The sequence below is a fragment of the Talpa europaea genome (genome assembly GCF_964194135.1).
Source record: "Talpa europaea genome assembly, chromosome: 2".
Taxonomy (NCBI): Eukaryota; Metazoa; Chordata; class Mammalia; order Eulipotyphla; family Talpidae; genus Talpa; species Talpa europaea.
The window spans coordinates 14,303,450-14,328,185 of record NC_140068.1 but is presented as its reverse complement, the minus strand read 5'-3'; the positions used below and the strand labels follow the sequence as shown (position 1 = coordinate 14,328,185).

At 38.4% G+C, this 24,736-nt stretch overlaps 1 protein-coding gene across 1 annotated transcript in view; it reads left to right on the top strand.

The window, feature by feature from the left end:
* The window catches only part of ADGB (androglobin), a gene marked incomplete at both ends in the record, with an annotated part of 108,958 nt that overhangs the window by 33,725 nt on the left and 50,497 nt on the right, over positions 1–24,736 (top strand). The window contains 9 exons of the mRNA XM_084257862.1: positions 1,024–1,152; positions 3,381–3,475; positions 5,107–5,281; positions 9,274–9,364; positions 15,916–16,030; positions 18,160–18,193; positions 18,998–19,181; positions 20,164–20,227; positions 23,721–23,823. Of these exons, the coding sequence (XP_084113988.1) occupies positions 1,024–1,152; positions 3,381–3,475; positions 5,107–5,281; positions 9,274–9,364; positions 15,916–16,030; positions 18,160–18,193; positions 18,998–19,181; positions 20,164–20,227; positions 23,721–23,823 (990 nt within the window). The remainder of the gene's footprint in view (positions 1–1,023; positions 1,153–3,380; positions 3,476–5,106; positions 5,282–9,273; positions 9,365–15,915; positions 16,031–18,159; positions 18,194–18,997; positions 19,182–20,163; positions 20,228–23,720; positions 23,824–24,736) is intronic.

Below are 24,736 nucleotides of genomic sequence, written 5' to 3'. Positions count from 1 at the left end.
AGACAGGAATACCTCAGAATAAGAACATTGCCAGTTGTGAGTATACATAGTTTTTATTTATGTAAATTTCAAAAAATGAGCAGATAATGAAGAAATAAAATGGCAGAATCTGAAATTGGGAGAAATTTATTAGGGAATAAAAAATCTTGACGGATTTTCTTTTTAAGATGAAGGGAGAATGTGTTTCATGGAATTATGCAAATAAAATGATTGAAATTATATGATAGAGGTAGTTCTGGGTTTAGAGTTTTATTCTGTGAGCTGTGTTGGCAATAAAGTGTTGGTAGGAACCCAGAATCCATTGGAAAATACTGGATATTGGGCCTTCCTGGTGGCAGAAGGGGTTAAGCACCACACTATGAAGTAATCCGCAGCCTGTGCAGCACAGGTTCGATCCCTGGCCACCAAGGAGCTATCCACATGGCACAGCAGACCTCCCCTGTCTCTCCCGCTGCTCCCCTCAGCGGTGTATTTCAGTCTGTCTGTCCTGTTCCCCGCTCTGTCTCTGGTGAATCCTCTCACCCCCCGCATCTCTAGCCTACATCCCAACTCTTGTATGCATAAATAAATAAATCTTTAAAAAAAAATACTGTATGTCTTAGAAACAGAAAGCTGTGTGTCCTTGATATGGGAGCTTCAAATAAGGAAGATCTGAGTGAGTTCCACATTTAGGATTCAAATTTAAGTATATGCTTTACTGTTCCATGTTGAAAATGAGAGAATTATCCTGACCATGTAATTATATATATATAACTTAAATTCTAGTGACTAGCTGCATCTAACCTATAGTTTATGTAGTTAATATTAACTATTGCTATATATCTTTCTCAATCCATGTCAGTTTTCCCTTGCTTTATTTTTTGCTTCTTGTTAGAGGCGAATACTGTTTTGGGAAATCTGTGCTATGCTTTTGTATTTATATAGGGCTGCTGCTTTGGTCTGTTATTCAGCATAATGACTGAATAAGATATATACTTTGAGACTTTGTGCTTAAAACGTTGGTTGTCTTTTTTAATTTGTTAGAAAGATCAGATGTAAAAGACATTGGGAAAAAGAGGAGTAAAGATGGAGAGAAGGAAAAATTCAAATGGTCATTTCATGGTTCAAGACCCTCCTCAGAAGTACAGTACTCTCTGCAGTCTCTGTCAGATTGTAAGTGCTCAGTCTCCTAGAATCACTGTTCTGGCTCTTTCTAAAATACTAAATAACTTTGAAGCAGGGCCTCCCCTGGTGGTGCAGCGGTTGAGCGCTGGGCTGCAAAGCTGTCTGCAGCCTCTGCAGCACCTGTTTGATCCCCGATCCCCGGCCGCTGGCAAGGGTCCCTCATGGCACGACAGACCGCTCCTGCTTCACCCACTGCTCCCCTCAGCAGTGTATTTCGTCAGTCTGCCTGTACTGTTCTCCGCTCTGGCTCCGGTGAATTCTCTCACCCTCCTGAGCTTCTGACTGTACCCAGTGCTTGCATAAAAATAAATAAATAAATCTTTAAAAAATAAATAAAGCTGGGAGCCAATCAAAGGCAACTGGAAAAATTAAAAAAAAAAACAACTTTGAAGCATAGAAATGTATTTCCTTTTCTAAAATATCTACATAAATGCATTCAAGATTGCCAGTAGTTGTCAGAATCTCACATGGGTGTGCATATTCTGGCAAGGGCCTTTGCATGTGATAAACACCAAGGTTGTCCAAGTTCTTATGATTCAGTAGGAAGGTGTATACTAATAAATATATATTGTACTTTAATATATCAATATATTAAAATGTTATTGCATGACATTTATCATACGTGATTACATATATTTAGATATATATAAATATATAACCATGTATTTATACACATAATAAATGTTATTTGTAATTATATAGTGTTATATATAATACATATAAAGTTATATAAGTATGTGTCCTCCTCTGCTAAAATAATTATACATACATGTAACCTTTTATAGCTAAGTTTATAGTCCTAACGTTGAGTCATCTGTTTTGGTATTTCTAGGGTATAGATTAAGATTCTCAGCTCATAATTCACTGTGTGATTAAAAATACCTCCATTTACTCCAGGTCTATGCCATGTCTAGTTTATTTTCACTTCATGCTCTTTTTCAATATGTTATTAAGGTTTTTGTGTGCAAATTTTAATAATTACGACTTTTTAACAGAAAAGCATCTGGTCGTTTGACACAGAAAAGTCCCTAGTCACATCTTTACGTCTTTAGTAAATATTCTCTCTTATATTGAAGACTTTAAGCAATGTTTTTGATGGTGGATGACATAGCACTCCCAAAATTAATAATTCTTCATCTCTGTCAAATCTTTCTCTGAGTTTCATTCTTTGCGAAAACATAAGTCACAAGTAACAGTTTTTTTTCCTACCAAACTCACAGATAAGTTCAATGTCAAGATACAGAATGTGGTTCAGAGGTTGTGCTGTGTGGTGAAGCCAAGTTCAAATCTCCATTCCATGAAAGACATATAAAGTTTAGCCTTTAAATGTAAAAATGGGTTTTTATTTTTGGCATATTTCACATCTTAATCTATTCTAGAGAGATTCTGGGCTCATATGTAATTGATATTTTGTGGTTGTAAAGGCATTTTTCTTCAAAAAAATACTATTTTATATTAGAATTAAATGTAAGTGCTTAATATTTTTTAAGGAATAAAATAAATCATTTTGATTAAAAGTAAAGATAAGAAAGGAAAATAAGTTAAGTGCTAAAATTTTGGACAGAATCTTTAAAGAACAAAATATCATACTGAATTAAATATAGTAATTTCAGGGATGCTAAGAATCATATGCATAAGTAAATGTGATACTCTCAAGTAATTTCTACAAGCATTAAACATTTCAAATTAAGTTACTTATGTTTTCTCCATGGAAGTGTTCATTTGTTTATGTTTTCTTTTTGAAATGAGATAGAAACTCCTGGTCTTATTTAAATGTTATCTATAGAGGTTACTAATGATCTCAATTTTAGTTATTGATTTATTGGGGTTACATTGGTTTATAACACTGTGTGTGATTCAGGAGTATGGAATCCTCAATAAATCACTCAATTCCAAAACACTCCATTTGTGCATCATTATTTTCATTCTAAGTTACAATGACTGAGAGCTTGTAAGTTTGTGTAATAGCATTTTCAGAGAAGTAAAATTATTTCTTAGGTAATTACAAGGTATTATTGTGAAGGTAGAATTAGTAAGACAGCCTATAAGATATGTGCATATTTGAGATTTAGCATTTATTAAATACTCTCAGAGTTATTTACGTACATTTTACCAGCCCAGATGAGCTCATTAAGGATTTGATCAAGCTGAGATGACCTGCTGACAAGCCCATTTGGGTTAGAATTCCATGAAACTATTTATGTTTGGTTTTACAGGTTCTTCAGCAATACAGTACCCTCACATGGTTGTCTATGCTACTTTCACACCTCTCTATTTGTTTGAAAGGAAGATATTTTCATTAAAGAAGATGGTAAGCACTTAAGGCCAGAAAACACAATATTATTTATGTTGTGTGTGTGTGCACATGAGAGAGAGAAAGACACAGAGACAGGCAGACAGAATAAAGTTACTTGTGCTAGAAAGGAATACCAGAATTTTACCAGAAATAATTAAAATCGTATTCCTGGATTTCAGTCTCCTTATCTATAAAATTAGACACTAACACAGGGATCGGGACATTCAAATGATTCCAGCAGTTCCCTTTTTTAAGAAAATGAAGCTGTAGGCTCACATGCTCTTTATCAATTGCTTGTTTCTATTATATGCCAAAGAAAAGGCATGTAAATTACATATTTTTATTAGTTATAATGTAATTCATCTCTCCTCTTCCTCCTCCTCCTCCCTGCTTTTCCTCTACTTTCCATTTCATATAGAAAACATTCCTTTCTCCAAAAGACTCCCTTATAACCACAGTGATAATATCAATATAATGGGACCTAATGAGCTGTTATCAATACAGAGATAGTGGTAGTTTTTCTGTTTTTAATTCAGAGTTAATTCATTTGATCATGATTAAATCCAATGTGAGTCATGCGTATAGCTGGAACTGGTCATCTCAGCCCTGATTTAATTTTAGTCTTTTACGTGGCACAGGCCCAGGTGTTGTCTTCGATTTTCCAGACACACTGAACACCCACACAGCGGCCCATGAAGGACACAAACCATGCTTGGAGTGTCATGGCCTCATGTACAGGAAGTACTTAAACATTTTCCATAACTGCAAAGTACAAGAACAGGATAAATGCATTACAAAAAGGAAAGAGTATAGCACCATCCATTTGATCTTTTCACTGTTCTTCTGAGAAACTAACATCAAAACAAAAGTGAGCTTTGAATTTCAAAGATAAAAAGGCTCACTTAGGTTTGTGTGCAACAACAGATGTCTTTTGTCCCTGATGTGCTCAGCAGAGAACAAGCTCTGAGTACAATGTCTCTCTCCACAAGCTTAGGGTCTAATGAGGAAGCCAGACAAGTGAACAGCAATCATTCTGAGTTGTTCCAAAGCATAGGAGCTTCAGGATAGATGGGGGAAGCATCTGCTTGAGAAAGTTCTTGATGTGGCAGCGTGCTGGGCAGCCTCTGTCCTCTATGAAAGCCCCCATTGTTAGGCAGGATCATGGGGATTCCCTCTGGGGGAGCGGCTGTTTGAGGAAGAAGCCATAAACTATGGACAAGGCAGCCACGTAGCTCCTGCTCGACCTCGCATGCTGTGTGGCAATTGCTGGTGGCGAAAAGCAACAGCAACAAACATTACATATTAAACACTTGCATCAAAGCTTTTATCCATAAAAATAACAGTCGATTCATTTTGAACCCAAGTTGGTGTGCTAAATTTTTTGCCGTCTCATATAATCTGAAACTCTTAGAACTGCACAGTGGACTTTAGTTCTCTTGTTTTGTAAAGAAGGAAACTGGGTGCCCAGAAAAAGTGAAATGCTAGGAAGTGATGTAAGTGTAATGGTGCTTATATTAATGGACACATTAATATGGCTCATTTTCCTTTATTGTCCTCTGACAGAGGATTGTTTTTAAGATCTGAGTATTGTTTTTAAGATCTGAGTCAGTTGCTAGAGTCCTTATAAATCTGCTTCCACCTTTTAGTCCAGTTCTTCTGAGAAGCTTAGAGAATACGGCCTTTCCCACATCTACAGCCATCCTGTGCTGGTCACTCGAACGAGATCTTGTCCTCTAATCGTACCACCGAAATCACCTCCTGTACCGGCCTGGAAGCTCTTTCGCCAAAAAAAGAAGACTGTTATAACAGATGAACCGAAAGGTATGGCCTGTATTATTTCAAAGTCTTTTCAAATTAACATTTTTTTATGTGAAGTTCTAATGGTTTCATTCATTTGTAATGAAAGATGAATATCATGGTTAGCTACCCAACATCACAACAAAGGCTACATTTAATTTTATGCCCAAATGTTGAGTCTTTATTTTTTTAAAGATTTATTTATTTATGCATAGAAGAGCTGGGGTACAGGCCAGAGATGTGGGGGGTGAGAGGATTCACCAGAGACAGAGTGGGGAACAGAACAGACAGACTGGATGAAGTACACTGCTAAGGGGAGCAGTGGGTGAGACAGGAGAGGTCTTCTGCACCATGTGGGTTGCTCTCTGGCCTGCCGGGGATCGAATTCATGCTGCAGAGGCTGCGGACAGCTTCATAGTGTGGTGCTTAACCCCTTGTGCCACCAGGGAGGCCCCATGTTGAGTCTTTAGAGGATCAGTTCTTTACATCTCAGGAATTGAATGGTTTGTTCTCTTTTAAACTGACCAGGTATATCAAGGCCATTCTTTGAGTGACAACATTGTCATTACTACTGTGAAGCAAAGTGGTTTGTAGTAAACTATATAGAAACTTAAATAGCATTTGTTAAGCCCCTGGGGTATATTTATACTACGGGAATCAATCTAGAGTGCCCTGCAGGACATAATCTTTGAATTAACTGATTTCCACTTGCAGCTTCTATAGGAGTTCTGTTTCTGTGTTACTATTGACACAGAGTCACTGAGTGAACAGTAGTTGTCCTTAGACATAAATCAGCCCACCTGGGCTGAGAGCGGAGCTGAGACAGTCTACAAGTTCATGCCTAAATTTCTCACAATTTGTATGTGAATTGTCAACTTTTTCCTGTGCAGGTCTTCATTCATCAGTCTGTTATCATTAGCACCACGTTTGAATGAAAATGAGACAAGGTGGCAAGAAAAGAAATGAATGAGACCATAAATGAAAAAAAAATTGATTTTAAGGCAGAAGCTTAACATGAAGAGATTTAAAAAATAAAAAATAACAATTAAAAAATTAAGACATAGGGCTTCCCTGGTGGTGCAAGGGGTTAAGATACAACCTATGAAGCTGTCTGCAGCCTCTGCAACATGAGTTTGAGTTCAAGTCCCGGCTGGCCAGGGAGCTGACCTGACCCACATGGCAGGGCAGACCTCTCCTGACTCGCCTGCTGCTCCCCTCAGCAGTGTATTTCAGTCAGTCTGCCTGTGCTGCTCCCCGCTCTGTCTCTGGTGAATCCTCTTACCCTCCCACACACCTCTGGCCGTACCCCAGTTCTTGTATACATAAATAAATAAGCTTGAAAAAATTAAGACATAGCAGCATGAAGCATAATTTTTGTATACTCAGCATACACAGCTTTCCCATTGCTAATTTAGTGCTGGCAGTTTTTAATGAAGAATGATAAAGGAAGGGAGTGCTATGGCTTATGCATATGTAAGTGTGTGTATAATTCCAAAAGAGCTTAAATTATTTTTCTTCAAAAACCACCTTTTTGGTTTTGTCTTTTGTGTTCATAGTCTCACTTTTGCGTTTTCTGTCTTTTCTGATACCTCCTTATTTTCTGATTGTATTCATCCACTGCCGGGTTGGGTTGGAGAGGTTAATGCCCTAGGGGGTGCGTTTTCATCTGAATGAACAAGTGGCATTAAAGCCGCAGTGAACATTCCGAGTGCCCATTTAGTGAAGGCACCGTTGTGACGCTTATACACATGACTTAAGCCTCTGGTCCCATAGATAGTGGCTTGTGCCCCTGTTGGTGGTGCTGGCTTGGCTGATCCTTTGCCAAGGGTGTCCGAAAGATCGTGTGCCCGTCACAGTGAAACACGCGCTCTCAGGGGCACTCGGGCTCCTGACACTGCCATGGTCACATAGATTGCAACACATACCTGCACCTCACTGCCTCCTGCCACCTATAACTTACATGCATTTTAAAAAATATAAATAACAACCGATAGCTATGCAATTTTCCTCACATTTGCTTTCTGCCTACATTGACACAGCCAGTACAGCTGCAAGCAAAGATTTCTCTAACACAACATGTTTTATCCCAGCCAGAAAGGAACAAAGATTGAAAAATCTGGTTTGGATGGAGAGGAGATATGGTCTCTTTATTCTTTATTTAGGTCTGTCGGCCTCTCTCCCTCTTGCTTGATGATCTCAGTCATTTCTGTAGAGTTCTTAATGTTTCAGGAATGGGCTGTTGGTGCCAGCATGGTGTCTGCTGCTGCTGGGACTTACGGTGCTCCCATTGCGGTGCTCCCAAAGCTCCTGACCTCCTTCCCTTCAGTCTTTTTTTCCTTTCTTTCTTTTTATTCCCTTCAGTCTTGCTCTTCTCCCCGCTCAACCGCCTGCCCTCCTCCCTTCCTTCTTTCCTCCTTCTTCCCTGTTCTCTTTTGTCTTCCCTGAACTAAAGATCAGCATCTGTATAGTGCTTGAAAGGAAAAGAATATCTTTTGCTTTTAAATGCTATTTTTAATTCAATGCATAAAATCATAATTTAAAAATTGTTCAGGGCCCAAATGCCCAAAAATAGATGACTGGATCAAGAAGATGTGGTCCATATACACCATGGAATATTACTCAGCAATCAAAAAAGATAAACTCATGCAATTTGCCACAACATGGATGGCGCTGGAAGGGATCATGCTCAGCGAAATAAGCCAGAAAGAAAAAGAAAAATACCGGATGGTCTCACTCATAGCAGGAATCTAGAAAAGTTAAATAAGGGACCAGGAAAATGAATAACTATAAGAAAGTGAAAATCAAAATCAACAAACAACTATGAACCAGAGACACTCTAAGGGTGGTGGGGGGCAGGGAGGGAAGGGATTGGGGTCAAAATAAGGGGGTCGCAATTGTATGGGGAATATAAAAATAAAATTTATTTAAATAAATAAATAAATAAATAAAAATTGTTCAGAACATCAAAGAGTAGCCTGAAGCAAATGAAAAATATTGAATATACACATTCTCTGACTTAGTAGGGGTTGCTGTGCAAATCGATGCATTGGAGAGCTCTTTTGCAAGGTGGGGAAGAAAATCTAATGATTGTTGAGATTCAGTAATTTTGTTGTGCCACATAGCTGTTCCACCACGTAACTGTCTTCTCTCTCGTGGGTTAACTATTTAAAGTGAAAACTAACAAGAAATGGAAAAAGAGCTTATATTAGAGATTGCCACAGAACAATCAGAAAAGTTCTGTGTGTTGTGTCAGACCTTGAAATTTTTCCTCCAATGTGCATCCTACCCACAACAACAAGAGCTTTTATTTAAATAATCATCCCTAATGGTTAATTTCTGTGTTCACCATGTTAGTACAGGAGGGAGGTGATATGTATCACAGCCATTGGGAATTTGCTTCTCCATCAGCCTCAGGTTCCTTTAGAAGTTTCCACAGGTGATTTCTTGTTCTATTGCTTTCTTTTCTACTTATGATCTTTGTTTTTGTACATTTCCTGTTCTTTGACTACTACCTCCTTGTGTTAGTCCACATTTCCTCTTTATGTCTTCAGCAATTGTGTTGTACAGTTTAAGAGAACACATTTTTTAGTGAATACTTTTATAGAAAGTCACTCCTGTGTTTAAAATAGCAGCTGTTCCTGAGTGATAATTCTAGAAGATGTGCTAACTTTCCCCCTTGAGACTTCATTGCTTCACATTGTAAATTTGGAAAACAAGAAAAGTGGACTAATGTAGTCTAATATTGGCATGATCCAGAAATCACTTTCAATTTAAAAAAAAATATTCAATTGTTGGTAAAGTAATGACATATTTTTTTCAGTTTTTCAAGCAAAAATACATCATGACTTTTCTGATAATGCAAAATATATCCTAGTACATTCCTACTTTACTCCACTGACATTCACTAGATATTAGTGATTGCATCAGACCTCCATTCAATGTTAAGTTCTTCATGTAATCATTGAAAATTATTCAAAAGGTAGACCATATTGTCTGTTACTTCTGTTACTTTTTAGAAGTAGTGATAAAGAAGCCTGACCAGTTTATTGAGATATCAAGTCCATTTTTGGATTACAGAATGACTCCATTTACAATTCCAAGAGAAACGTAAGTATATGACATTCATTTCTGCAAATGCACCTTGTTAACAAATGAAGACGTCTCTTGATCTTGTACAGCTTATGATTTCATTATTTCACTTCTTTAACAATTTTTTTTTTTTTGCTCACCTATTAGGTGTGAGTGTTATAAGTTGAATGTTTGTATCCTCCTAAAATTCTATGTTGAAACCCTCACCCAATATAGCTGTATTTGGAGGTCAGGCCTCTAAGGAGGTGCCATTTAATGGGGTCATAAAAATAGTATCATCATAAGATGAGATACCAGGATACAGAGAGATCCCTTCCGCCCCCACCCATGCACAGAGGAAAGGCTATGTGAGAGCTGGGTGAGAAGGGGAGCCAGGACGACAGCCCTCACCATGCTTTGGCCATGCTGGGACTGTGGTCTCAGACTTCCAGCCTCCAGAACAGTGAGAACATAAATTGCTATAATTGAAGTCACCCATCCTGTTACTATTTTGTTATGGCAACCCCAGTAGACTCATACAGTGAGGCACTATCTAACTTGAAGATGGAAGGAAACAGTTCATTTCCCTTGCCCTCCATAGATACCAGCTTTGGGGGGAAGAAAAGTGAAAACTTGTCATAAAATATATGAATTGCCATTGCACAGGTATGTCCCAAATTCTATGCTTTTACCTCAAAGAACATGTTCTGCAGAAGTTATTTGAACCCTGCTTAAAGGAGTCCTAATGTCAGTGAACTTATCATCAGCCTGTGATACAGGGGACACCCTTTGTAGATATCAGGAGTCCTCATCATAATGGTGGCCATAGGAATAGCCCGTGTTTGAGGTTCTTTTTCCCCATCACCCATGTATACCTTCCAATTTAAAGTTGCACATCAAAGCCACATGGAGGCTTTACCTGAGGGCAGAATTTGGAGTCTGCTGCTGTGAAGGTGATTGGGTAATTAATGCACCTCCCTTTTCAGCATTTCTTGCTACACTGCCCACATGCTGTATTAACCTTAAGATTAAAACCCAGATAGACTTCTGGGTAGCCTCACCGATTTTAGATGCCCTCTCTTCTGTACTAACAAGAGAGTGGCCTGCTCTGTTGGACTTTGCCATCTCTCTGTTCCATCCAGCACTGAGGAATGTATTGTTCCAATCATGGCACTCTATATTGCCAATCCTCCTCTTCCATGTCTTACAAAGCCCAACGCTTCTGCTGTATTTGGGGTCTCAAAGTCACATTGCATTCTTTTTTTTTAAGATTTATTTATTTATTTATTTATACAAGCACTGGGTACAGTCAGAATCACGGGAGGGTGAGAGAATTCACCAGAGCCAGAGCGGGGAGCAGAGCAGGCAGAAGGACCGAAGTACACTGCTGAGGGGAGCAGCGGGCAGCAGGAGAGGTCTGCCGCCATGTGGGACCCTCCTCCGGTGGCTGGGGAGCAGCCGGGGATCGAACCGTCGCTGCAGAGGCCGCGGGCAGCTTCGCAACCCAGCGCTCAACCGCTGCGCCACTGGGGAGGCCCCACACTGCATTCTTGACTGAGAGACTCTGGAGCCCACTGGGCTGGGCTGGTATCACTAATCATGGCAAGCCTATTCTGTTAATTCTGTAGGAATGTTTTTATTTATTAATTTCTTAAGAGACCCTGATCAGCTTGCAGGAGGGAGGAAGAGGGACACATTTGATTTGTCTATCATCTTGAAGTGAATGTGTGTCTCTGGTTGTGATTTCCTGCTTCTGCTCTTTTCATGTGCATTTCACTTCCCGTAGCTATTCCTTCCCTCTGTTCCTACCACGATTGGACTTATTTAGCCTTAGCTCCTTCCATTTTCCATTCCATTAAAACCAAGCAACCAAACAAATCCAAAACAATAAGAATTATGCTCAAATTATTTGTGAACATAGCAGATTTTCTAATGGTTTCGTCATTAAAAACCAACATTAGAGTAACTGAAATAATGAAGAGAAAATTAGATACTCCTACTTTTAACATCACTCCTCATTGGGGATTGCCACTGGCCATTATCCATCATCACCCAGCTTTTATCCTGTTGGATAGTCTATTGCCTCCATGTTTTCTGCTTCTCTTACCACCCTCCGATTTTGTCTTCAGCGAGCAAGCTAACCCTCCATTTTTCTCTTGTGCTTCCTCTTCAGACTATCTCCTCAAAGCCCCACTTACATCACCCAACCCACTTTATGTGGCAAGTACATGCTCTGTCAAGGTGAATCCTAAGTAAATACCTTCCTTCCCCTAAATGGCATAACTTATGAAGCAGCTAAAATAGGATTCAGCCCTTCATTCTCTTTCTATCTGAAACACCTGCAGATATTTCACAACAATTATATGCTACACTCCATTTTGCTCATTAGGCTCCTAGACAGGAATAGAACACTGTCTAAGTAAGCCAATGCCATTTCCTTTCCTATTAAAGCTACTATGAATCAGACATTTTGACACTTGGGACACAAATAGTCCTAACTGGTAGTGCAATAAAACATAAATGCAGTGCATTACTATTGCCATGTTTGTTTGTTTGGTTTTTTGGACATTATCCTGGACAAAAGTTGTGTTGTGTTCTCCATATTGTGAATGTGCATGAATATATCAGTGTTATAAATATATTAAGCACTGTCTTTCCTTATTAATAATAAAACATAATTAAAAGGTTCCCTGTTCCCTGGACTAATCATACCCAACACTATTACTACACTGTCTTCTTATGTCAGAGAGATTTTAAGAAGTTCCACTTATGCTAACATTTGGCAGTTCCAGAATATCAACCTCAACTTGGTTATGTTACAGTTTTAGTTTTGTATGCACAGTACTAATGACTTCATTATCTCTGCTCAATATTGTCTGCTTCCTGTAGCCTTGTCTTCTCCAAATTTGCCTCCACTTTTCTGCATACAATGAGAAACATTACTAAATTTTTACAATTAGTTAATGTAGGCTTATATAAATTAGAATGGGCACCTTCAAAGTAGCAGATGGACTTTATATCTATATTATTAAGCTTTGATATTTAAATAGTATCCTGGCTGTGACAGGTGCTCAGTGAATATCAACTGAACTGAAAATACCTTTGAGGCATTTTAAGTTATTCAAAATTTTTAGTGAGTACTGACCAATATAGTACCTACTAGGCACATGTGACTATGTAAATTTAATGTAACTGTGAACTAGTCACAGTTCAAGTGATCAAGAGTGAAATATTCTAGGGCCTCCCCAGTGGCACAGTGGGTTGAGTGCAGCGCTGTGAAGCTGTCCGCAGCCTCTGCAGTGTGGTTTCGATTCCCAGCTGGCCAGGGAGAAACCCACATGGTGCGGCAGACCTTTCCCGTCGCCCACTGCTCCCCTCAGCAGTGTATTTCGTCGGTCTGCCTGTTCTGTTCCCCTCTCTGTCTCTGGTGAATTCTCTCACCCTCCTGCACCTCTGACTGTACCCCAGTTCTTGCATAAATAAATAAATCTTTAAAAAAAAAAGGGTGAGTTATTCTAAAGTAATATTTTCATCATTAAATTCATATTTTTTAAATGTTAAAAGGATTGAATAAATGACTTCTCCTAAGAAGTGTTTTATAGTAGCACTTTTACTATAGTTTTTATTGTTGGGCCTATATTTCTGTTTATAAATTAACATGAGGAGATCAAATCCATTTATGTTATATAGTGTAACTTAGAAAAATTTCCTTCGCTCTACTAAGAAGGCCAGTTGAATTTAAATCCTAATGTGATAGTTAAAAGCATCTGAACCTTTTCATTATTATTTTAGAATTGAAATATATGCTTTGGTGACAAATGTAATAGAATTTGTCCGTCCAGTGTTACTGTTACCAACTCATAAATCTATTTTTTCTCCCACTTTGTTTTAACTTAATATAAATCTTATTTTCTACATAAACATTAATTTCTAAGAATGTTTGAAATACATTTGTTGTATTTTGAATCCAACAACTTCATTTATATATTTACCAAACAATTTTGTTTTATTGAGGTAATTTTGGGTTACAGCACTGCGTATGTATTCCGTACAGGTCCACACCTCTTCAAATGAATGCTGCCTGTGTGGGGGGGTGCCTGGTGTTTTGATGGTGGGAGTGGCATGGCCCACATTCAGTTGAACCCAATTTTAAACACTTCCTTTAACATACAGATTTTTTACATTTTCTCACTTAATAAGAATGCAAACTTACGTAATCATTTTTTTGGATCTTTGGATTTTCAGATGTTTCAACAACTGATTTGTGCAAGTGAGTTTAGCACTTATTAAGCTTATTAAGTCAGTACATTTCCATTTATCTTCCTTTTAAAATTATTTTTTTAAAGAACATATAGGTGGAATACATTTTGTTAGCTGAATTAACATAAACATTTAAAATTATATTGACAACCTATTTTCTCTTTTTTATTTTCTCCTTAATTACACAAAAAGCCAAAAGTTGTAGAAAGTAGATCTTGCTAAGTATTAAAATCATTATAAAAGTTCAAATAATAAGTTAAAACTCATGTATTTGCAGAATTTTATTTTTATTTTTATTTTATTTTTTCCTACACATCTATAAATCTTTACCTTTGAACTTAATTATAAAACTAAAACTAAATATCAAGCAACACTTTTTAAAATTTAGTCTTCTGGACTATGTAGCATAATAAATTGTTTTGCATATTATAGGTTCAGAATGTCATATATCCTCAGGATTTTCCTGAACTTAACATAAATATGCTAATGCTTTATACTTTTGGTAATTAATTTTATGCTTAATCATCTTGTCACTAAAATGGTGATTTTACCGTTACAAATAATTTTGGATTATTTCAGCTGACTAAAGTTGCACACTAATCAAAGATTTTCTGGATTGTAATAACGAGCTAGAGACGCCTAGGACAGACATTTTTGTGATTCAAGACACCACACCCAGACCTCTAGAATCCCTATGCCAATAAGGAATACAAATGAGTTGGTTTCAAATCTGAACTTAAGTTACTCCCTTACCTGATTTTATTATGCCTTCTTTCACCTGTATTACTCAACAAAGGTGGATAAAATTTTATAACCCAGATGCAGGGGACTTGCACACTTAATGCAGCCACTTTTCGCACTGTTTGAGTATGTTAGGAGTTCACTTGCGTAATCTTTCTGTTGTCAGAGCAGAAAGCATTTGTGAGGTGAAAGGCATTTCATCCTGTGTGAAAGAAACATCCCTTGTCCTACTTTCCTGCAGTCAGAGTTCTCAGGTCAGCTTAAGAGTAGCCCTTTCTTGGGTGAGTGCTCAGGGCCACTGCAATGGCAATTGCCTCTGACTGGAACACTGTTGTTGGAGCAACAAGCCTGGCTTGCTGGTTCCTGGCCCCTGGCTTTGTTGGATAGAATCTGAGCTCCACAAATGCGCTTGTGCTACCCTCTAGTGGCAGGTGAATCAGAGACATCCAGTTTAAAATCAATTAAGCTTTACTGAGCACTAGCAAGGAAAAATCTGAAAGGTAAGGAAGTCTGCCTACATGGAATTTAACTTTATCCTTTAAAGTGCATTTACCTAAAATATCTATACCATAACAAATGTCTTTTTATTCTGCCTCTGGCAGCAGTGATTTGGGTCATATCAGCAATTACTTGGAAGGAAATTGGGCATCTGGTATGTGTGCCACAGTTAGATATTTAAGTGCTCAAGAGTCATCATTCAGCTTCTGATGCTGAGTCCTATTTCATTGATCCATTTCTCTGGAACTTAGTTAAATTGATTCTAAATGTTGTCATATTCCTATATTCTGATCAATAAATGATGACCATAGCTTTAAAATAGATAGTATTCTAGATTATTGTATACCAACATATCGACAGACAGCAGATATTTCTTCAGAAGAGCAGAAAGCAATTCAGTGTTTTTGACATGAAGCAAAAAACAATATTAATGGTTGCAAAAGAATGAGAATGATAAAATGAGCAATTACAGAGCTTTCCATTGTGGACAAAAGTGTAGTTTTTTAATAAACACAATGTTATTCAGTCTTAAGAAAAAACAAAAAGTATATCTTGCTTTTTGTGGCAGTGTGGATGGACCTTGAAGACATCATGCTGAGTAAAATAAATCAGAGAAAAATGAGTAAAATGTATGATCTCACTTCATGTAGAATCTAAAACAAAACAAAACAAACAAACAAAAACCCAAACTAAAAATTCAAAGAACTGATTGGTGATTTCCAGTGAGGGAGAGCAAAATGAGAGGAGAGGTTGAAAAGCACAAAATTCCAGATATAAAATAAATAAATAAGGGGTGTAATATGTACAGTAGTCACAATAGTTAATAATGCCGTATTATATATTTGAAAGTTGCCAACAGAATAGATTTCAATGAGATCATCTCAAGGAAGAAAAGGTTGTAAAGTTATTGACAGGTGTCAACTAGATCTTGTGGTGAACATATTTAAAAATATACAAATATGGAATCAGTACATTGTGTATCTGAAATGAATGTAATATGTTGATTATATCTCAATAAAAAACTGTATTCATTGGTTAGTAACTCTCAGTGAGAGCAAGATAACAAGTGTTTTTTTTCCCCTCTCCATTAGTCATTTTGTACCATCTGTTAAGAAAGCACCTACCTTATCTTCCCTTCCTGAAAATGATGAAATGATAACCTTTAGCCAGACCGAATTCAATCATTTGACCAAAAGTACATCTCAGGTAACTATGTTACTCTTATTACTGGCCCCCTTCTTAATTATAAAAGATTTTTTCTCAAATTGTGAAATGTACATAAAAAAGAATATATACCATTCCTCTGAACAGAGTAAGGAATACAGCTCTGAATAGCCCCTCCTATAGCATCACCTATTCCTGTCATATAGAAGGACCCAATATATCTCCTTTGTATTTCTTGTCTGCCATTCTGGAAGAATTGTTTAACTCCATATACTTCCAATTTGGCCAATTAGGTATCATTTATAAATAATATATTATTATAATTCTTTTATACATATTATGTATTTATATAAATATTATTATAATTATCACATAGTTCTATTTAAGTGAATTCTTGCATCATCAATTCTTCTGGAACATCTCTTACTTAACATTGTCTTTTTTGCATATCCCAGTTCATTCATTTCACTGGTCAAGGGTATTTAACTACCTTTTCCATTAATCTTTCACAGTGTTAATAGCACTGTTCATGGCTGCTTGTTTCTTATTATTGCCAGAAAGGGTGCCTTGACTTTCTTGAATGTCCCATATGGGCAAGAATCTCTCTATCTCCTGGGTTTGTAACCTTTTATGTGCCATGATGCCCTTTGTCAATTTTCCAAATTTTAACATGCAATGAGAACAACTCATCTATTTCTGCATATTCGTTAAATATTGTTGATAGTGGGAGGAATATAGCTGTCTGCTCAGCACTGCAAGAGCCCACGCTTGACTAGCAGTGGCTGTGTGACTGTTAAGCAGAGTTGCCGATTAGCTGGGTGATTGTGGGTTAGGGAAATATCTGTAGACAGGAAGACGTGACCGCATGACATGCAACCATCAGCCTAATAAAGGCTGTAATTGCAAATCAGTGGCCAGCATACGTGTTCTAAGATACTTGCAACAACTATAATATACCGTCATTTTAAACTTTCTTTTGTGAATGAAGTCATTTATTACTAACAATGTTGCGATAAGTGCATTGATAAATTGTATAATTGAAGAAAATGCTGAATGTCAGCCAAATGTTTTTAAAAATCATCCGTGTTAATGGATTCCTGAAATCTAACCATTGGTCGCAGTGGACACTAGACTAGCAAGCACTGCTCTAGACTGTGTGTCAGGTAGTATTACTGGTGGGTCCTGAGGCTGTCACCTGTTTAACCTTAGGATAAAAATGCCAAATAATTTTCCTCAATACCCATCTATCAACATCCATTCCAATCAGTGCTAGCTGAGAATTTTCTTTATTGTCCACATCATGGCCAATACATACCGTCTGATATTTCAACTTTGGTTGTAAAAGGTATTTTTTAAGAGATAATATATTCACGTGTTCAAAAATAAAAACACAAGACACTCATTAAGAAGTCTTGTTCCCATTTAAGCACGTCTCCATTTTCACCCCTCAGCCCTCTGTATGGCACTTTAGGGTTAATTCATGTAAACGCAAAGCACACACAAAATGTTCTACCACCTCTTTTCCTACTAAAAATTTAGCAAAAGAATTATCGATTCTATATTCTATACCTAAAGAGTGTCTTTATTCTTAAAGTTACATGATATTTCAGTATGTGTATTAGCCATAGTTTATCAATTTCAACATCTGGTATGAGATATATAGAGGGCAACCATCGTGTACAGGAAAATAGATGTTTTAATATTAATTGAAAAGATGTTTTAATATTAATTGAAACTAACAAATGAGATATAAGGGGAAGAAAATTTTATATTTTTAAAATTTTAACCTTTTGTATATAATGGTGTAAAGAGCAAACTTACCCAAAAAATCATAATTGCCAATCATAATCTCATTATGCCCAGTCTGTATTGATGACAGATGACCCAAAGCAAGTAATGTATCTACTTAAGTATATTATTGTGTTAATTTAACTTTATTATAAGACTCATAAACTTAAATTTTCAATTTTTAAAGTTAAATTTACCTCATTTAAATTTTAAAAGTAAAAATTAATTTCTCTCTTACTGTATGTTTTAGTAATTATTTGAGGAAGTCTATTTTCTTCAATGTTTAAAAGACTGTTAACTTTTAAAAACTTTGGTACTTTAAGCAGCTGCAGTGTTTTATTAGATTTATAAGTAGTTTCTTAATGTATTCCTTTCAATTGCAGGGTAATTTTGTTTCACAAGTTGCAGCTGGAAAAGGTAAAATCATCTTCCGTGACATTGTTTCAGACATCAAAGTACAAAGGAGCCTCCACCTGACAATTGTTTAGTTCACCTTTCTCCTCACTCCCAGCCTCCTTTGAAGGTGTCCCGTGATGCTGAGGCTGATCTGCTCAGAGACAGAAAGATCAGATAATATCATTTGCTAAATTCAAGTTTAAAGTCAGAACCAAAGACCATGGGTCCATGAAGAAATTTACGTAGTTTATGTGTGCATTTTGTGGTCAAGGCACTAGGACTATGGCAGATTTCTCAATTCCTTAATATAAAAACAAAAGTGTTAGGTAGCCTGTGTGTATAGATGATTTTGATTCAAGAAGTCTATAAGCACTGTATTGTATTACTTGAAAACATGAGCATATAGCATCACCAAATGTGGGGAGCTGTTCAATGGTTTGTGGAAATACATGAATCACAACACATCTTTCAGGTTTTCTCTCTCCTCTGGTGACTGAGCCGTCTCTCTTAAATCAGTATGTCTGCCTGCAACAAAGTTTAAGCACCAAATCTAGATGATTTCTTTTATAACTTCACAATCACTAAAGATTGTGAGTTCAAATGTATGGATGTGATTTCAAGACTCCTGACCACTCTATGATCTTTATATTATGATTCAATTCTCCATCCTCTGAGACTTGCATGTGAATGATTATCTCAATTAATAATTTCTCAAAAATAGACTCTGATAGATGAGCTCCCCTCTCTGGATTCTCCTATTTTATTAATAATAACTCATTATGTAATAACATAGGCATGTTTGATTTGTTTGTCTTCTGTGTACAGATGAACTAACAGACATGGGGGTGAATGATGCTGTCCACCAATCTGAGGGATTTAGCTTGGAAAGAGAGGTGGTCAGCTTGACCACAGCAGCACAGGAAAAATCACAGGAGGAAATAATAGCAATGAATGCGGGTATTTCCGATGAAATATGGCTTGATTTTGAAGACTTCTGTGCATGTTTTCAGTAAGTATATAACATTTTATGTGCATTTAAATAGTAGTTGTAGAAACTATTAATTCTTAGCTATCATTTAAAAGAGTTACACCAGCATTAGTCGGGCGTAGCTAAAACATCAAAAATTTAGAAGGGAAAACAACCAATCTCAGGCCAGTTTCAGTTTCTCCTCAAAAAATTATTTGTTGATTAAGAGGAGGACAGTTTATTCACTGAAAGAGAGAGTATTTTTGTCCCTTTACAGCAACCATTTCAATAGCTATTATTTTTTCACCTTTGTTAAGGTATAATTGAAAATAAAAGTGTAAGATACTTAAAGTGTATGTAGTGATGAATTGATATATATACTTTGTGAAATGTTCTCTCCATATATATAACATTAACACACGCATTAGCTTACATATGTTTTTTTTTTCCCCCTTAGTGAGAACATTTTCAATACAGTGTTATCAATGGTAGTACTAGGCATTTGACCCTCAGACTTTGTCTTATGCCTGAAAACTTCTGCCCTATTCCCAGCCTCTCCCTATTTCCCATCCAGCTCCCAGTCCCCAGTGAATACATATGTACTGAGCCATTACTTTTATTTTTTTTTAAGATATATTTATTTTTATACAAGAGCTGCGGTATAGGCCAGAGGTGTGGGAGGGTGAGAGGATTCACCAGAGACAGAGTGGGGAGCAGAAGAAGCAGATTGACCAAAACACACTGCTGAGGGGAGCAACAGGTGAGACAGGAGAGGTCTGCCGTGCCATGTGGGAATCTCCCTGGCTGGCTGGGAATCAAACCCGCATTGCAGAGGCTGCAGACAGCTTCACAGCATGGAGCTCAACCCGCTGCGCCACCGGGGAGGCCCCTGAACTGTTACTTTTAAGCTTACATCTGTCTTTACCTTCTTATGCCTAGAATTACTTGACTCTAAGAATCTTAGCATGTAGTATCAGTCTGTGATATATAATGATAATAGCCTGTTCTAAATAATGTTTTTCAGGAATATATATATTTTCCACAGGCCAAATTCATATTGTATTAACTTTCAAAAATCAGAATTTAAGGTAAGTATATTATTATCTCTCCTCTTTCCCCCCCTAACACTCAAATTTTGGATAAAACCATGCTTGTGAATGATACCTTTATCAAACATTGGGGGAGGGACACAAAACAAAACAAAAAAATTATCAAACATTTCTAAACTGTTTTTTTTTTTTAAGGTTTTTTTTTTTTTTATAGAGTCATGTTTTATTTATTTATTTGTTTGTTTTGTTTTTGTTTATACATGCACTGAGTACAGTCAGAAGCATGGGAGGGTGAGAGAATTCACCAGAGCCAGAGCAGGGAGCAGAGCAGGCAGAAGGACCGAAGTACACTGCTGAGGGGAGCAGCGGGTGGCAGGAGAGGTCTGCGCGCCATGTGGGACCCTCCTCCGGTGGCCGGGGAGCAGCCGGGGATCGAACCAACGCCGCAGAGGTCGCGGGCAGCTTCGCAACCCAGCGCTCAACCGCTGCACCACCGGGGAGGCCCCATTTCTGAACTGTTAATATGATTATATTTTAAAAATTAATTCTTAGGTTCTTCTTCATATCCTTTATTCAGAACAGTGGTTCAATCATGGGATGCTTTATGATAGAAATGCAAATTCACATGAAGAAACTTTTGATTTATGAGGGAGAAACACAAATAAAATTCAGCATATTTGATTTCAATTTGTGTTTTCTAAGGAGTGTGCAGTTATTAAAACATGAGCACCTCTCATTACCATTTCTGTTATTTTTGCCCATGTTCATCCCTCTGCTGTAGATTAATCCTATTCATCTTAATGCCTCCATCAGGCTGATGCCGTTGATGTCCCTGAGCCTCTGAGGCCTTCTTCCCTGGTCTTGGAGTCTTGCGCAAACATTCTGCACACACTCCATGCTAACCCATACCCCCTCCCCCTCCTCAACTGCTGGTCACTTTGGTTCAGCATCTTTAGTGCTATCCTTTCATTCACCACTATGATGCCAGTGTTGGCAAGAGTAAGAACTCAATACAAAATTGTCAAATGAGCTCATTAATAAATCCCACATTGAGTGGAATTTGGGGGAAAAACATGAAACATATTCCGGGAAAGCAAATTATACCCAAACTTGCATGTTTTCCTATCTTAGAACAAGGCCATACAAGCCCCAGTGATACTCTTACGTCTTCTCCATCAGCAGGATGGGGGGTTGGGATGTGGGAGGAGTCTTACAGTTGACTTTTTCCATCACATTTGTACTGCATGGAAATATAGACAGAGAAAACCAGACCACGCCTCAAAGGGGGCTCTGTGGCCCTAGTTTTAAATTCAGAAATAAGAATCAGGTCTGCAGTCATGTCAGGTTTCGGTCAAATGCCCAAGACACCAAACTGCTCAGTGGTGTGAGTGTCACAAGACGCGGGGGGCCTGGGCTCTTCTCCACCAGGGTCACTGCTAGAAGAAGCAGACAAGTGGCTCTGGGCCAGACCACTTGGCTTTGAAAAGTTTCCACTTGGGGTGCGATTGTGCAATTTATGTGTGTTTTCTGTCTCAATGCTTATTTACAAAATGGCAGAAATAAGAGACCTTTATCAGGGAATTGAGGAATCATGTATGCAAAATGCTTAGAAGAATGCCTGTTGCTTAACAAGTGAAAATCGAGGTCAGATGTTTGCAGGAGTTTCCCTTTGCATCACCATCTGGTATATACGTGTATATGTGCAGTCACAAGCCCCGCTCCTCTTTATTCTGACCCTGATTTTATGAAGTGATGGCTAGACATAGTGGCTTTTTGTTTGTTTGTTTTTTTAAAGTCCCAGTGTGGGAACATAAAATAATGAGATTCTTCTGTGAGTCTCTATTTCCCTGAAAGTTTTGTAAACATTAATGGTGTGAGAAAATGATAACTTTTCCTTGGAGAGCATTGGAACTCAAACTCAATGGCCTTTAGTGTGACTTGACAGGAAGGGTTGGTGATATGAGACCAACATTTCTGATTTTAGTGGCCACAGGCACTGCCTGGTGAGCTAGAGGTAGCGAGCCTGAGGCTTCCCCTGCACACATTCTACAGAGGCTCTCTGATGCTGGTGAGGTTGGGGCTGAGGACTCTCTAGGATGCCTTGTGTTGGCACCAGGGTGAAGTCCCTCCATGTGCCCATCCCCACCCCTGTCATCACACCTCCACATACTCAGACCCCTAAAACAACAGCATGTGGTCTCTGAGTAGAAACCCCCACAAGGCTGGCACTGTAGGCTCGCAGATCCAGGATTCCAGGATCCAGGGCCCTTCTTTCAGAGAGGGGCTATTTAAAACCAAGGTCTGTTACCAGCTAAAAGGAAACAAAGGAGTTCGTGTCAGATGCTAAATTGGGACAAGCAATCACTGCATCAAGCATTTCTAAAAATCTTGTCATACTTGATTGAAGTAAGAAAGTGTCCTTGCACACCATATTACAGGAGATCTTCCTGTCAGATGTTACTGAGCTCTTTAAATATTGTGGGAAGTTAATATGAAATACTTTTAATGTGGATGGCAGTGAAATTCATTTAACACCTTTACCATTTGCTGTCAGTCACAATTAGGTTGGGACTTTGAAAACTGAGAGGCAATAATAGCTCAACAGTCAGAACACCACCCGCAGTCAGGTGGACAGAGACCTGCTTTTGTCTTTTTTTTTGTTTGTTTGTTTGTTTTTGTGGGACCCTCACTGGTGGCCAGGGATCGAACTGGCGCTGCAGAGGCTGCGGGCAGCCTCTCAACTCAGCACTCAACTGCTGCGCCACCAGGGGAGGCCCCAGAGACCTGCTTTGAAATCTCAGCTTTGCACCTTGCAAACTTGGTGACCTGAGGCAAATGCTTGCCTTACCTGTGTTTCAGCTGCTTAACCATAATTATGAATATTGATGATGCCCACATAGAATGAATTGAGACCTTGGAGATACATACATATATATATATATATATATATATATATATATATATATATATCTCCCTTAGGTGGCTCTCTTTAAGAGAAGTTCTGGTTTTATTCAGTACTTTCTTGCATCTCCAAAACCAAATTTCAGCCTTGTGTGCTAGCATGGCTGTGGGTGTGTTTCTGCAGATCTTGTAGATAAAGGAATAGAGGGTTTCTATCATATATCACTCTGTAAAATATACTACATTCCCATAAGACCATTCTAGCCTCTGCCAAATTTTCTCTGGCCTGGCTCCCAGGAACCCTTCTGTAAGCCTGCTGCTCAGCCATGGTCCAGTGTCCCCCTCATCATCATTTCTAGAACAAGCATATTCCTTTTCTCTGTTCATGGAGAGAAGATTTCACTCTCTGACATGGTTCCCAGTTTACTTAAGCCTTACTTGTAGACTATTCCTAGCATTCATCTGGTGTGATTTTCTTCCCATCCTTAAACACCATCAAGTTCTTATTGTGAATCGAGCTAGAACACAGTACAACATACAAAGTAAGCATTAGCCATCGCATTATAAGTAGAAGTGGGAAATCACCTATTAGACTAAAATTAAGTTCACTGACTGGTCTCGTTTCTTGCAGTTCTCAGATGAGCGTGTGTCCTACTATTTATTTGTGGACAGTCTAAAACCTATTGAGCTCCTGGTTTGCTTTTCAGCCTTGGTACGCTGGGGAGAATCTGGAGGTAAGAGGGTGATGAGAAAATTATAGTCCTAATGCCCAGCTCATCTTCACTGCAGGGGGGATACAATAACAGGGCTTTAGGCTCTGGATGGAGGAGATTATTCCCTCTTTAGCCTCTCTAAGAGTCACACTTAAACCATCTCCTATGATCTTCGTTCTCTTCAGACATCAAGGCTGATGCTCACTCCTGCCACCTGCACTTCTTGTCATCTGCTTACCTCTTTGGCACCCCAAGCCACTCTGTTTTTCTTTCCACTTATACATCATATTTTTTTAATATTTTCCAAATATATTGAGGACACGAACACTTTCTTCTTTTGTTAATTTTTTTTTAAATATTTATTTATTTATTTGTACAAGCACTGGGGTACAGTCAGAAGTACGGGAGGGTGAGAGAATTTACCAGAGTCAGAGTGGAGAGCAGAGCAGGCAGATTGACGAAGTACACTGCTGAGGGGAGCAGCGGGCGGCAGGAGAGGTCTGCACGCCATGTGGGACCCTCACCCGGTGGCCGGGGATCTAACAGGTGCTGCAGAGGCTGCGGGCAGCTTTGCAGCCCAGCGCTCAACCGCTGCACCACCAGGGGAGGCCCCACTTTCTTCTTTGATTTCACAATTCTGAAGATGTTTTCTTCTATCCCACCTCACCTCCTACTTCATGTCTGTACTTTAGAACTTACTGGGCCAGGGAGCTACCCACACGACGCAGCAGACCTCTCCTGTCTCGCCCGCTGCTCCCCTCAGCAGTGTATTTCAGTCAATCTGCCTGTTCTGCTTCCCACTCTGTCTCTGGTGAATCCTCTCACCCTCCCGTGTCTCTGGCCTGTACCCCAGCTCTTGTATGCATAAATAAATAAATCTTTTAAAATAAACTTACTGGACCAAAAGCTGCACCATCTCCGTCATCTCAGTTTC